This window comes from Talpa europaea (genome assembly GCF_964194135.1).
Source record: "Talpa europaea genome assembly, chromosome: 13".
NCBI lineage: Eukaryota > Metazoa > Chordata > Mammalia > Eulipotyphla > Talpidae > Talpa > Talpa europaea.
Genome location: NC_140080.1, coordinates 45,620,204 through 45,635,791, shown reverse-complemented (window position 1 = coordinate 45,635,791; position 15,588 = coordinate 45,620,204). Strand labels below are relative to the sequence as shown.

General features: G+C 44.0%; 1 protein-coding gene across 1 annotated transcript in view; it reads right to left on the bottom strand.

Moving 5' to 3' along the window:
- Window positions 1-9,585: 9,585 nt before the first annotated feature.
- PGBD2 (piggyBac transposable element derived 2) overlaps window positions 9,586-15,588 on the bottom strand; it is a gene marked incomplete at both ends in the record, with an annotated part of 60,534 nt that continues 54,531 nt past the window's right edge. Inside the window, one exon of the mRNA XM_084252669.1 lies at window positions 9,586-11,344. Within this exon, the coding sequence (XP_084108795.1) occupies window positions 9,586-11,344 (1,759 nt within the window). The remainder of the gene's footprint in view (window positions 11,345-15,588) is intronic.

The window sequence follows — 15,588 nt, the reverse complement described above, 5'->3', positions numbered from 1 at the left end:
ACCCTGACGGTGAGTGAGAGAAATTGGAAACTGGGAGCGAGAGGGAAAAGAAGAGGGATCCTTAAGGTGAATGAGGACTGGGGTACGATGGGTGGCAATAATCAGGATAGAGATATTCCAGAACAGGGGGTTGACAGTGGAAGGAGACAGCGGGGAGTCCTGAGAAGGATTAGGAGATGTTTGGAGTCGTGGGAGGATGAGAGCAGCGCTAGGGTGTTGGAACCATGAGAGAGTAGCCCTGAGTTTGGTCAGAAGATCGTGACCCAGGAGTGGTGTGGGGCAAGGAGGCATGACTAGGAAAGAGCGGACCAGTGGTCCTGGGCTGAGAAGGAAGGCCGTCAACTCCCGTAACCGAGGCCTGAGAAGGATAAACTTGACCGGAATAGGAGGGGAGGACAGAGAAGGTAGACCCCGTGTCAACCAGAAAGGAGATGTACTTACCTGCTACCTTGACCGTTACCCTGGGCTCCTCGAAGGTTATCAGAGTTGATGAGTCCGGGCCTCTTCAGTCCTCAGCCGCCAAACCCAAGACCGCCAGTGGCAAGAGTTGCAGGGGCTGGAAGGACTGGCCCACCACAGCCAGGTGTGGAGGGACAGTCACTTTTCCAGTGACCCTGGACGTTGCAGATGAGGCACGGTCCTGGCAGAGGGCGGGGGTTGGGGCATTGTCTGGACCAGTGGCCTTCTTGGCCACATTTGAAGCAGGCTTCGGCGGCGGTCGGTTGGTTGGGGCCCATGGGGCCCATTGTTGTCCTCTGTTGGGCAGCAGGCGCTGCGGTCGTTGGAGGAGCAGGGCCTGGCGGTCTCAAGGCAGCTACTGGGGCCTGAGCTTGAAGCTCAGCCTTCTGGCAACTGCGGAGTTCCCTCTCTGCCCTGTCCCATTCCTCCTGGTTGTTAAATACTGTAAAGGCCATGTTCAGCAGATCCCGGATAGGGGTTTGAGGACCATTTTCAGCCTTTGGAAGTCAGGAGGGTTTTTTGAGGAAGACTGGGTAATTTTTTAGAACTTATGAAAATTTATAGGTTTAGGCGCTGCCAGTTGGAGACCAGCTAGGGGACAGGTCAGAGGTCAGGGTGGAAGAGAAGATAACATGTAATTATGACATGTATGGTCATAGGCTTGGGTAAGATCATGAAATTTAGGTGTAGGTAGTGGGATAGTTTGTGAAAGAGCCAAGACACTTTTCAAGTTGGGAGAGATCAGACAGAGAAAGGAACATGGATTCTAACTCCTCCTTCAGTCCCACCCACTTACCTGTGGGGAGGGAGAAGAGGATTAGCAGGGAGAGGGTGTGGCAGCTGGGAGGTGAAAAGAAAGGGGGGGAGGGCCTGGATTGGGGAGCTGGAGGAGGTGAAGACTGAGAATTTAAGGATTAGAGAATGTAGAAGAGGGATCTGGAGAGGGCAAAGAGAGAGAGGAGTCTCGAGACTTAGAAAGTAAGGCAGGTTTTTTGGAGGGAGGAAAGGGGCGGGGCGCAAGAGAAAGACAGCCTGGCCCTAAGGATCTCTGACCATGTTCCATTGCGGTGACAGAATTGTTTAGGTCTGTAAAGGACCGAGAAGTCAAAAGTGCCATGTTTGGGCCAGTGGGAGCCATTGTCCAATTGATACTGAGGCCACGTAGTGTTGTAGTGAAAGACCAGACACTTAGGGCATTACCTGTTGCAGTAAAAGATGAGACGCATAGGGCGTTATGTGGCCTTAGTCCCAACGGACCGAGGTTTGAGAGAAGGCATCCCAGTGGAGTGGCCAGAATTTGGCTTGGAATTTGCAGACCCCATGACTAAGTCGGCTCCTTTCCCAACTAACAGGGGCACAGAGTCAGGACGCAGCGTCCCACGAACCTGAACTGGCCGTCGGGGGCGCAGGCCCCGAATCGGTCCTGGCCTTCGGAACGGAGGCAGACAAGCGAGGGGGACGTCTCCACCGCTCGGTTGCGCCTAGGATTCGGGCACCTAGTCTGGAAGGGCGTCCCCAGATCCAGGGTCTAGGTGTACGGGAGTTGGCTGACGTGGGCCCACGGTTTACGGAACAGCCAACCACGGTAAGGTACGGGAGTCAGGAGAGGAGCCGAATAGCCAGAGGCGAGGGCCTCCCAGGAAGGAGGGTCAGGCAGTGACTTACCCCAAGGATCAAGGCCGGTGGTGGGTGTGAGATGTCTGCAATGGAGAGGAGAGGTCCCAGGGACGAGAAGGCGGCCCCGGCGCCAGGGGACACGGCCTTCCCAGGTTTGCAGCACCAAGATGAAAGGTTTGGCGCGGTAAAGAAAAGGAGAGCCAGGCTACATTTCTCAAAGGGTACATTTCTCAAAGGGAGGGAAAGTTTATTGCGCCCCGGTGGGACCTCACAGACCCAAGGCGGGGGTTAGTGGAGTCGCGCAAGTTGTTAGGGGGAAGCAGGGTTTTATAGGGCGAGGAGAGGTCAGGTGGGTAGTTGGGCTCCTATGGCAGGAAAAGTTTGTAGGGCAGGTATTGGTTCTTTGTCTGAGATGAGACTTGTAGGGGGAGGGGGGAGGCTCATTGTCTGAGTCCTCCAGGCAGGTATCAGCATTCCTGCCCCCCAGGTGGGCTTCCTGGTTGGCTCCTGCATTCAGGCTTCCTGCATGGACCTTTCAGTATGGTAGCTGTTAGAGTATGCATTCAAGAATAAGTCAACAATTTTGTGACTGCTTGAGTTAATAACCATGGCAGCACAAATAATGCACTTGGAAATAGTCAATATTACAACGGTATGTCACGTATTAACCATTCCGGGAACCAAAAGCTATAACCATCTCCGGCCCTGCCTCTGATGAAATATTTGTAGTTCCTTAAAACAACAATCAGCAATCCTACAGAAAAAGGAATTTTCCCATGATCTTAAAGTTAGATACAGAAACTAGGCTGACTAGATAATTAGAGGAGTAATAGGTAAAAAACTCTTTTTGTAGATTAGGAAAATTCCTCCCTTAATTGAAAGCTTGGGGCTAGGGAAAAGTCAATGCATCTTCCTTCCCCCAGGTAACTTCCTGTCCTTTGTTTCCCTTAGCCCTTAGTTAATCATTCACTATGGCAAACAGAAATGTTAGTTTCAGTCACATTAAGTTTTTTGCTAGTAATAAAGTGACTGTTTAAGGTAAAAGACTAGTCTAAGAACACTTGTTTAGCAACTGTGCCTTCTTTAAAATAAAGAAATGTCAGGACCTCTGCAGGAGGGCAAATAGACCCTTGGCTGTTCTTGAAGAAGATGTGATGATTGCTATCCTCCTACCTTAATACATATGCTTATGCACTCTTGTTATGGAGCAGCTCACAGTTTGCTTGAAATATATAAATAAAGGGCTGCTGAGACCCTCAGCAGGATGATGTCTGCACCCTGATCAGGTGTCTGCATCTCGGCACTCCCCCTCCCCCTCATTTTCTACAATTGCTTCCATGCTGTCCCATCCTTCAGGAACTCCTGACACCCCTGAGGCTGCTGTGGCTGGATCACGGCACACCAGAGTTAAGGAATTTATAAAGGTAGAATTAAATCAGTGGGGAAATACATACATATAATTTTTTTTTTAAATGATGCTGACCACCCATTTGGGGAAAGTAACAGATCCACTTCACACTGAAAGGTCCATGCAGGAGGCCGGAATGCAAAAGCCAACCAGGAAGCCCACCTGGGGGGCAGGAATGGGGATACCTGCCTGGAGGATTCAATGAGCCTTCCCCCTCCCCCTAAGAGTCTCTTCTCAGACAAAGAACCTCTACCTGCCCCAGGAACCTTCTCGTGAGGGACTCCACAGACCCCCGCCTTGGGTCTGTGAGGTCCACCAGGGAGCAATAAACTTTCCCTTCCCCCGAGGAAGCTTGGCCTGGCTATTCTTTACCGCACAGTACCTTTCACACACTATTTATAAAGAGTGATTCTGTTAGGGGGAAAAGGATGGCCTAAAGCTAATTCCATACAGGCTTTGTGGACTCCACCCCCACCCCAGGCCAAAGCCAAAGACACTGGGAAACTCCAAATCCCATCACCACCAAAGGGAAGGTGGCTGGGACCTGAGGGTGGGGTCAAGATATACATGAATTAGAAAAATATTCTTATCAAGAAAATACAAACTCCACAATTATAGCTTTCTGCACAATATACTGCAGATAATCAGTCAATAGACAGTTTGCTGGGACTGGATTAAATTAAATGAGAACACAGACACAAACCCCAGTGTGGCCTTGTAGAGCGTTATTTTTCACCATAGGCCCCCAGTTGCACCCAGGAAGTACATTCTACTATTGCCAAGTGGCTATGCCTTCCAGCAGACCTGTGCCCCAACCTGGACCTCACAAGGCCCTACATTACAACATGGTTGCTTAGAAACCTCCCAGTAAACACTCTTGACTCCAGGCCCAGCCACCAGCTCCTTGGGGACAGACATAAACCCTTCAGCACTTTGTAGGGTCCAGCTTTTTACCACAGGTCCCCAGTCATGCAAGGTGAGGTCCCAGTGACTCAGCCTCATGATCCAGCGCTCCTCCCCAACTATCCCAGCCACAAGAACAAGGTCCAGGAACTCTCAGGGGGAAAAAACACCACAGAAAGGAAACAAAATCTCAGAACCAAACCACAAAGACATGGAAGAGCTTCTTTACCTAACAAATATACAATTCAAGATGACCATGGTTAAAAAAAATCTTAAGAATGGGAACAACAAAGAAACCTCAGAGAAAGGAATGAATACTATGAGAAACACAATCAACAAACAGAAGATTGAACTTTAAACAAGAGAATAACAGGATCACAGGTGGGAAAAAAAATCAGGAGAAAGCCATACAAGTAGAATAAATCGAATGGAAGAACAAACCCATGATCTCAAAGATGAAAAAGAGGTAAGATAGGAAAGAAAGAAACAAAGGGAAAAGGATGAATAAACATATTGAGAATTATCTGACACCATGAGGAAAGAAAACATAAGAATCATAGGGATCCCAGAAGACGACAGAGAAAAGAAAATTGAGGAAATATTTAGGGAAATAGTGGAGAACTTCCCAACTTGAAGAAATAAACATAAAAATACAAACACACACACAAAAAGAACACCAAGCTACCTAGATGAAAGGAAAACTACAGTAAGATACATAATAAAACTCCCAAGCATCCAAGACAAAGAAAAAATGAAGCTGGTAAGGGAGAAGAAACAGATAACCTATAAAGGAACACAATTAGACTAACATTTGACGTTTCTAAAGAAAATCTAAGGGCAAATATGGAATGGAATAACATATTCAAAATAATACAAGAAAAAAGAAGCCAGTCAAGAGTACGCTATCCTTCATGGTTTTCTTTCATGTGTGATAAAAAGATAAGGACCTTCTCAGACAAAGAAAATCTTAGGGGGTTAGCATCTAATAACCCTCCCCCTTCCCCCAAGAAATATTCAGTCTTAGGCTCTAAAGCTGAGAGTGGAACAGACAAAAAAAAATGAATAAGGAATTAAATAGAACCACAAAGCTAGGAACAAAATGGCAGTGATGACATTTACATGTCAATAATCATTTTAAATGTTAATGGCCTGAACTCACCAATAAAAAGACACAGAGCATATGATTGGATGAGGAAGCAGAATCCAACCTTCTGCTGCCTGGAAACACATCTAAGTACAAAGGATAAAGAGACAGGGATGGGCACTGTATAATGATCAAGAGAACAATACACAGAAGACAAAACACTCATCAGTATATGCCCACCAAACAAATGAGCACCAAAATACATCAGGAAGCTATCAAATTTGAAAACAGTCATTGAAAACAAATATGTTGTTGGAGACTTCAATAGCCCATGTTCACAAATAGATAGATAAATGAGAAAGCAAATTAGACAAAGTTGCCCTAAACAAAGAACTACACATGGATTTAACAGATATTTAAAGGGATTTAAAGGGCACTAAACTCCCCCCCCCCCCACCAAAAGCAAAATACACATTTTTTGAACTGTACATGGGTCATTCTCCAGGATTGACCAATACTGGGTCACAAGACAAACATTCACAAATTCAGGAATATAGAAATCATACCAAGTATCTTCTCTGACCATAAAGGTAATCAACTACAAAAAGAAAATAAGGAAAAACTTTAATACATAGAGATCACAATACACTATTAAGGAAGGGTTAGTAAGGAAATCAAAAAAGAAATAAAAAAATACCTTGAGGCAAATGGAAATATGGACACAGCCTTTCAGAATGTATGACACACAGCAAAAGCAATACATGCCAATAAGAAACGAGAAGGAGCTTAAATAAACAAACTTGTCTCTCATCTTAAGGAATGAGGAAAAAAAAAAGAAAAAAATGGCCAGTAGAAGGAAGGAAATAATAAAAATTAGAACAGAAATAAATGAAACAGAAATCAAAAAGATAGTCCAAAAGATCAATGAAACCAAAAACTGGTTCTTTGAAAAATAAACAAAATAGGTAACCATTTAGCTAGGCTCACTAAGGGGGGAGAAAACTCAAATACGCTCTAGAATGAAAGAGGAGAAATTAAAACAGACATTGGACATTCAGAGAGTAACAAAGGATTACTTTAAACATTTATATGCAGAAAAATTCAACAACAAAATGGACAGATTCTTAGAATTACACATTTGTCCACCTTGAACAAACTAATCACAAGCAAGGAAACTGAAACAGTAATCAAAACTCTCTGCCCCCAAAAGTCCAGGAGCAGAAGACTTCACAAGTGAGTTCTACCAAACCTTCAAAGATAAACTAATATCTATCCGGTTCAAAGTCTAGAAATCAAGAGAGAAGCAATTCCTCCAAATACATTTTATGAGGCCAACATTACACTAATACCAAAACCAAACAGAGACAACACAAAGAAAGAAAACTACAGCCCGATCTCCCTAATGAATACACAAAAATACTCAATAAAACCTTAGCAAACTGAATACAACAATGCATTAAAAAGATTACACACTATAACTAAGTGGTACTTATACCAGGAACACAAGGATAGTTCAATATCTGAAAATCAATCAATATATTACACCATATCAACAACAACAAAAAAAATCACATGATCATATCATTGGATGCTGAGAAAGCATTTGATAAGATTCATTATCTATAATGAAAACCCTTGAAAAACTAGGGGTAAATGGAATATCTTAACATAACAAATCCAGAGCTAGTATCAATCTCAATAGTGAAAAACTGGAAGCCTTTTCACTAAGATCGGGTACAAAACAAGGATGTCCACTCTCACTAATACTATTCAACATAGTATTAAGAGTACTAGCTAGAAAAATTAGGCAAGAGGAGCAATAAAAGGAATACAAATTGGAAAATAAGTAAAGCTATCATTATTTGCAGGTGATACAATATACAAAGATAACACTCAGAGACCCAATGGAAAAACTATTTGAAATAATAAACCAGTTCATCATAATGGCAGGATACAAAATCAACAAGCAAAAATCAGTTGCCATCCTATGTGTAAATAACAAACTAGCAGAGGAAATTAAGAAAGCCATCACATTTACTATCTCACCAAAAATAAATTAAGTACCTGGGCATAAACCTAACAAATGACATGAAGGACTATTACAATGAAACACTGTTAAAATAAATAAGACAGAAAGAAATGGAAAGATACCTTCCTCATGGATGGGAAGAATCAACATTGTCAATTCCATTTTTTCCAAAACAATGTACAGATTCAATGTTATCACAAAAATCCCAACCATTTCTTCACACACACACACACACACACACACACACACCCTAATAGGCAAAGCTCTCCTGATTAAAATAGTGAAAAATGGAGGTTTCACATTTCTGGAATTCAAACTATACTATAAAGCTATAATAATCAAAATAGCATGGGACTGTAACAAAAACAGACATATAGACCTGTGGACTAGAATTTAAAACCCAGAAATAAATCCACACATTATGGAAAACTAATATATGAGGTGCAAAGTATACACACTGAAACAAGGAAAGTCTCTTCAATAAATGGTGCTGGGGAAATTGGACTGCCACATGCAAACGAATGTGAGGTAGGTGACTAACTCACATCACACACAAAAATTAAGTCAATGGGCAAAAAACTTTGATGTGAAACCTGAGACCATAAAATACATAGAAGAAAACATAGGCAAAACACTCATCTCCAGCAGCAGGGAAAATAAAGGGGCAAATAAGCAAACAGGGCTATATCAAACTAAAAAATTTCTGTGCAGCAAGACAGTGACCAAAACAAAAAGACACACTACTGAATGGGAGAAAATATTTCCACATCACACATCTGATAAGGGATTGCTATTGAAGATCTACAAAGCACTTACACAACTCAACAAAAAGAAAACCCATTAAAAAAAATGGGCAGAAAAGCTAAATAGGCATTTCTACAATGAAGACTTGTAGTTGACCAACATACATATGGAAAAAAATATGTTCATCACCACTTACTGTTATGGAAATGCATATCAAAACAAGATATCATGTCACACCTATGAGAATGGCCCATATCAACAAAACTGCAAACAAGTGCTGGCAAGGGTGCGACAAAAAAGGAACCCTCTCGCATTATTAGTGGGAATGTAGACAGGTCCATCCCTTCTAGAAAGAAGTGTGGCAATTCCTCAAAGTACTAAAAATAGATTTATCATATGACCGAGCAATTCCACTCCTAGGTATCTACCCAAAGACACAAAAATACTCATTCACAAAGAAACCTACATGCTTATGTTTATTGCAGCACTATTTATAAAGCCAAGATATGAAAACAACCTAAATGCCCAGAACAGAAAAGTAGGTCTAGAAGATGTGGTACATGTACACAATGGAATACTACTCAGTGATCAAAAATTATAAACTCATGCCATTTGTGACAACATGGATGGAGCTGGAAGGGATTATTCTAAGTAATATTGGATGGCTCACTTATATGTGGAATCTAGAAAAGCCAAACAAAAGATCAGACAAAGACAAGTTGTAAGACTGATCCTCGAAAAGAGAATACAGATCTGAGACACTCAGGAGGGGTAGGGGTGGAAAAGGAGAAAGTAGAGAAAGCTTGGTACAGGGTGGTACAGGATTGTGGGCATTTTGGTGGTGGGAAATCTATGGTGACCACACCTGGAGGGAAAAAGCTATAATGTGAAAAAATGAACAAGAATGTTGAAAACTTTAACACACACACACAAAGAAGTAAATATGATGCAGATTATCTTTCATCATATTTATACAATATTAATAAACTGTTACCTATATCTTAGATTGTAATCAATAGCATACAAGCTTAAAAGTCTTTTATTGTTCACATAAGTTTCTCTAAAGTTTTTGGTTATATCTGTTTGTCTATTTGAATAAAAAGGGGCCCATAAATTAAAATAAAGTATAAAATACAGATTTAACATATTAAAAATAACTAAAATAAATATTAATTTAAATGACAAGGAAGTATAATTGAGGACAATGAAAATATAATGGTAATGAAGGTGGGGAGAAAATATAAAACCAAATCATCAGGTACCCAGGTGTGTTTTTCCCTACACAAAAATAACACAAGTATTACAATTCATAAAACAAACACCCACAGGCACATTCAGGCATCACCTGATGTGATACTCTCTAAAGCATTTGGCATGGACTCCCTTCTGGCACTTCTCACAGCGGGTATTGGTCTGTGAGTGGCAGAGGGCACACCGGGTCCTCTTTTCCTGGTGGATGATCCAGTGTCCAATCATATCAAAACGGCTCTCGGTTTCCAGGCGCCTGCTTCGCCTCCCTTGGGATGATGTGTCCGCATTGCTCTCCAGGTACACACAGGCGACATATCTCCGGAAGGCCAGCAGGTCCACCTGGGCATCATGGGAACATATCCGATGCAGCTGCCATGCATTGTTGAGGGCGGCATCAATGACATAGCCAATGAAGCTTGAGTACCACTTCATGCCCCGGATCTTCACCTTGTACTTGGCGATGTTCTGGTCCATCCGACCAACACCTCCTACCTTCTCCTGGTACAACCTCACCAGAGATGGCTGATGGACCTGGGTCCGTGTTTTGGCTGCTCCTGAGTGATGGCTGGTCAGCCCCACAGGCTCTATGCCCACAGCATTAGAGCAGATGTTGACCACACTGCTATCATGCCAGCGACACACAATAATCTCATCACACTCATCAACTTTGTAATCAAATGTTCCCTTCTTCATTTTCTTCAGTTCTTTGGGATCTTTAAGGGGGCAATGCTCAGTCCTGTACTCACGAACAGTTCCTGTGGCCTTTATCCCCTTTTTCCTCAAAATGGACATCAGTTTGAAACTTGTAAAAACCTTGTCAAAAAATATGTGGTATGGCAGACAGCCACGCTCCTGAAGCGCATCAACAAACTTCACCACCATACTGCCTCCTAGATCCAAGCCCTTGTCTGGTTTGGTGAACAATGTGCCTTGTGAAGGCTCAAACCACACTAAATAGCCAGTGCTGGTGGTCCCACACCAGATCTTGTAGCCGAGGTGCATGGGCTTCCCCATACGCAGTTGCTTGGAACCCCGATGGCCAAAGTATTCACACATGGACTCACCAAAGCTGTAAAACTCTTCTAAGGGAGCATGCTTCTGGAAATTGCAGTTCATCCGGACAATGAGAGGCCTGACCTTGGCAAACCTATCACTTTCATCCAGCTCATTGTTATCTGCAAAATGCAGGTATGAGAAGATCAGTTCAAATCTGTCCCTTCTAATTGCATCAGCCACAAGATGATGATGTGAATCAGGAGATGTTTCCCAAAACATCCTTCTTCTTGGATAAGAGATATACCCACTTAAAATCAAAATACCCAAGACACACTTCAGTTCCTGGATGGTGAGACCCAGGTTGACATTTTTCTGCCAAGCATATCTATTGGTTTCATTAACGATGAAATTAATTGTTCCTTCATCAAAAAACAATTCAAAGAGGCCTACAGGACTCAGCTCCTGACTTTTGAGATCCTCCATGTGAGGATCTGATGCTGTCCAACTGCTGAAGTCTGGCTGGATATCTCTTTTGGTCCAGACACGCTGAGGTTCAACTATTGCCTTCAGTCTCTTTGTGGCTGGCTGTAGCTGCAGGTCATCCTCATCTTTCCCAGGGCTGGGATCCTCAGGCACAACCGAGGCATGCAGCATACTGCCAGGCAGGTGGGCATCTTGCCAGCCATCTTCATCACCTGAATCCTCATCAGTGAAGTCCCCTGAAGCATTATCAGGTGGGGCAATGAAGATCTCCTCTTTGCTGTAGCCACATTCCTCCTCCAGAGCATTCAGAATCTCAAGCAGCTTCTTGGATTTCAACTTTAAACCGGTACCACTCCCAGAAGTAAGTCCACTGCAACAACAGGAAACAGAAGAGGGAGCCATTCAGGAGAGCCAGTGCTTCAGCAAAAAAAAAAAAAAAAAAAAAAAAGGTTAAAGCACCACTCCAGAGGAGAACACTGCATAGCATCTAAGCTTGAATGGTATCTCAGACCTGACACCATCAGGCACAGTGCCAGATAAGTGAGTTTTCCAGAAGTTTATATTTGAGGGAAGGCATGCTAAAGAGAAACTGGGTATTTCTTGTCCTTCTAAAATAAAGTATTTAGGATAGAGAGTGAATCTAAGGGCAACAGTCATTCAGTGGCCCTCAGTCAATGGCCCCAGCATCTCTGCCTTCATACTTCTGTTTTACCCATCCCTTCTCTTTCTCTTATTCATTTGGCAATATAAATTTCCTCACATCCCAAAGTTTTGAAATCTCCCTATCTGAACTCTCATTTTTCAAATTCAGGGCCTATATGGATGTTCAGGTGGTTTTCTTGATATATGACATCTTTCTGCTACTCAAACTATCATTGGTGGCCATGGGAACCAAAAGGGTGGTAAGAGGTTCTTGTTTTTAATGAGTGCTGACCATGAGCAGGCACTTCCCAAGCATTGACATGGGGTTTCTCTATTCCACACTTGCACAGCACTTACTCTAAGTGTACACAGACCACAAGTCAACAACAAACAGCTATGCAGGATGCTATTAGGTGGGGACGAAGGCCATCCTTTATTCTGGATAAGGGATGGAGAGGGCAGTAAAGGAGTAGGACTAGGGGTACTATTGTAGACAGAAAATGGTGAGATTCACAGGGCCGATGGTCTAGGAAAGATGAGGGAGTGGGTTCTACAGATAGAAACAGGGTGTTCCAGGTAGAGAGAGTGAAGTGAGGAGAAGAGAGCAAAACAGGTGGCCAGAACATATTTAGTGGCTAAGAGACTCTGGTCAGAATGCCTGACTATATATAGCCATCACAGGGGATGGAACAGAGCAGTGAGGAATTGGAAACATCACTCTGTCTATGAGAATGGAATGGTCTGCCAAGATGGGTACTGCTGCTGGCCTGTGCCCTTTTCAGGCTTTGACCTCTATGTGAAAACAGCCCCACTCTTGGGGGGGGGTGGGATACAGATGTTACCTCTCTGAAGACTTTGGAGTTTAGATGCATTAAAGGTTCACTTTAACCTCACTTTCCAGGCACTGACTACACTAGCTTCCATGCTGGAGGATGAGGTACAGGTCTGACCTCTGAAGAAGTGAGGAATTCAACAAGCTCTTAGTGGACCAGAAAAAGAGATCAGCCATGGTAGTCAAACTGAGCGAAATTCTCAGCAACCATCTTCATACCTCTCTTTCCCTGACCTCACCAGGTTACTAGCAGCAGATCCAGACATGGCCAGCTGGGGTTTCTACACAGTCTCACCACCAGAGCTGCAGTTGGCTCCCAGGTCCTAACCATCTTCTGCACATGGCATTCAAAACCTGGTGTAGGAAAGAAATCCTGCAGGGACTGTAGCAGCCCTGAGGCCAGCTGTCTTTAAGTCTTAAAAGATGAGCAATGTAAATGGTATTTTGAGATCAAGTGTAGATAGATACTGGTACAATATCATCAGACCACTACCACACACATCCTGGTATCTTTTCTGTAATCTTGTCCCTATCTCTTAACTTCTTCTCATTTTTGCTTCTTAAACATCAAGTGGTTAATGAAGCCAGGAGGAATAAAGGCCTAAATTGTCATAGACTTGGCCATTTAAAATTAGAAGAATAAAAGCTTATGTAATTGTTACTAGAACCCAGCTGCCTCAGCGCTGGGAGTTGGCAGGAGCAGTGCTGTTCTTTCACCCTGCTGCTCCAACACAAGTCAGTTGTGGCATTTACTCCTCAGAGACCTTTTAAGTAACAGTATACTTCCTGGATCATGGAATGGGCCAATCAAATGCAATTATGAGCTGATTGGTTCTAAATTGGTTCTTAGTCCCATCAGCCACAGGATTGAAAAATGGTCCAATCAGACTTTTGTTACCAGGACCCAGCCTCCTCAGCAGCAGGAGCTTGCAGGAGCAGTGGTATTCTTTCACCTTGCTGCTCTACCACAAGTCTGCTGTGGCAGTTACTCCTCAGAGACCTTTTAACAGTATACTTCCTGGATCATGAAATGGACCAATCAGGTGCTATAAGCTGATTGATAAAGGGCCCAATAAGCCACAGGATTGAAAATTGGTCCAATAAGACTTGTGGGTAGGGCACCCTGAAACAGGATATAAGCCAGGGTTGGAGGGAGCTGAGGGGAGAGACAACGCCAGCCTCCTAAGAAGAAAGAAGAGGAAGACTCCGTTCCTGACCTCCAAAGAAAGAAGAAAAGAAGGATCCAGGAGCTGACCTCCGAGAAGGGAAGAGAAGCCGAAGGACTCTGTCAGAGACTGGGCCTTCACTCCTGTCCCTAACATTGCCTGACAGGAGCACCAAAGGTCCTGGGCCTGGTGTCTGAAAGAGCTGTTTGTCGTTGGTATAACCCAACAACTCACAAAGAGCTATTAACACTTGGTGTCTCTGACACCACCTCTGTGGGATCAGTAGTGGCCATCACCACTGGCTAGTGTTGTCCAGCATTCCTGGTCACTGGTGGCAACCATCACTGGGTGGTTGAGAGTGCTGGCCAATTGTGGGTATAGTAAGCTCTTTGTTTCCCCTGTCTGTAAAAGAAACCCCATGGTTGTTGTTCCTGGAGCCTGAGGTTTCCTGCAATTGTGTGTGCAGGTGAGAAACCACAGACAGTGACCTGTGCTTTTATCTGGCACTGTCTTTTGTTAGGCTATGGCCCTTTTTTTTTGGTTTTTGGCCTTTTGGGCTTTTTGGTGGCTCTCTGGTCTCAGAGTCTGGGCAGATGAGTAGCCATTCCATCCTTCCAATAGGCTTCCTGACTTATTGCCCTTTTGCCCTATCCATGCAGGTTTCATGATGTCTTTCATCAAACAGCACTCCTACCTTGAGGCAGAAGCCATGGTGAACTGGAAACACAAGATTATCTTTACTCACAGAGCTTAAGAATCTGAAAAACAAAGGAAGTCCATATTTAAAATATTGTATCTTAATAAACAAGGCAATAGGGTTTTTTATACCTCTCTACTTCGCAATTTAAAGGAAAAGGTTTGGGGCAGCCACCGCGGCCGGGGCAGACTGCGGGTGCAGGAAAGTGCTTCTGAGGAGCCATTTTAGAATAGGGACCTTCACTTCAACATAGACTGCTTAAACTCCCACCCCTCACCCCTGCCCCCGCCTCCAGCAGCCAGAGATGAGCTGGGAAGCCTTCTCACACCAGGCCCCCTCTGGCCAGCAGTCGGGGTTCCAGCAGCCTGCGAGCGCAGGAAAGTGCGCTTCCAATTTGTCATGTTAGAATAGGGACCTTTGCTTCAACAAAGACTGCTTGAAACTGGAAGAGGGTTGCCTCTGCAGCCAGAGGTAAGCTGTGAAGCACCCTCACACCAGGCCCTGTCTGACCAGCAGTTGGAGCCCAGAGGGGATTCTGCAGCCGCCACTGGGGCAGACTGTGGGCGCAGGGAAGTGCGCTTCCTACTTGCCATTTTAGAATAGGTACCTTTGCTTCAACCAAGGCTGCTTGGAACTGGGAGAGGGCTGCCACCACAGCCAGAGGTGAGCTGAAGGCCCCTACAAGCCAGGTCCCACCAGGCAGGGAGTTGGAGCTCAGAGGGGGATCCAGCGATTTGGAGCCCAGGGAGCAATCCAGCCACCCCACCTCCAGGGCAGTCTGTGGGACTTCAAGACACACCTTTGGAATTAAACAAATACAGAAGGAGAAGATATTCTGTGAAAGTGAACATTAACATATTCATAGTATCACTGCCCTACTGGACTTCTGGCATAACAGTATTTGACTCGATTGGACTACCAGATTCCGATATCTCAGAAAGAGCACACCAAAGAGATGCCAGCCAGTACCAACAACACAGTGTCCGAATGCATTGGACAAATTAGAAAACAAGCAGTAGGGAGAAGAAAAACTACAAGCAACCAAGCAAGTCCTCAGGGAAAAGACACACCACAAAAAGAAAATCACCCACCAGATTGCAACAACAGTGACTTAGAAGAACTTCTGAGAATTTAAAATTGCCGTGATTAAAAAACTGACAGAAGTCATTAAGGAAAACAATGATAAGGGAAAAATAATCAACGATCAGAAGAATGAAATTGAGTTCCTAAAGAGGGAAGTGAAAGAAATGAAGGAGACCAAAGGATAAATAGAAGAG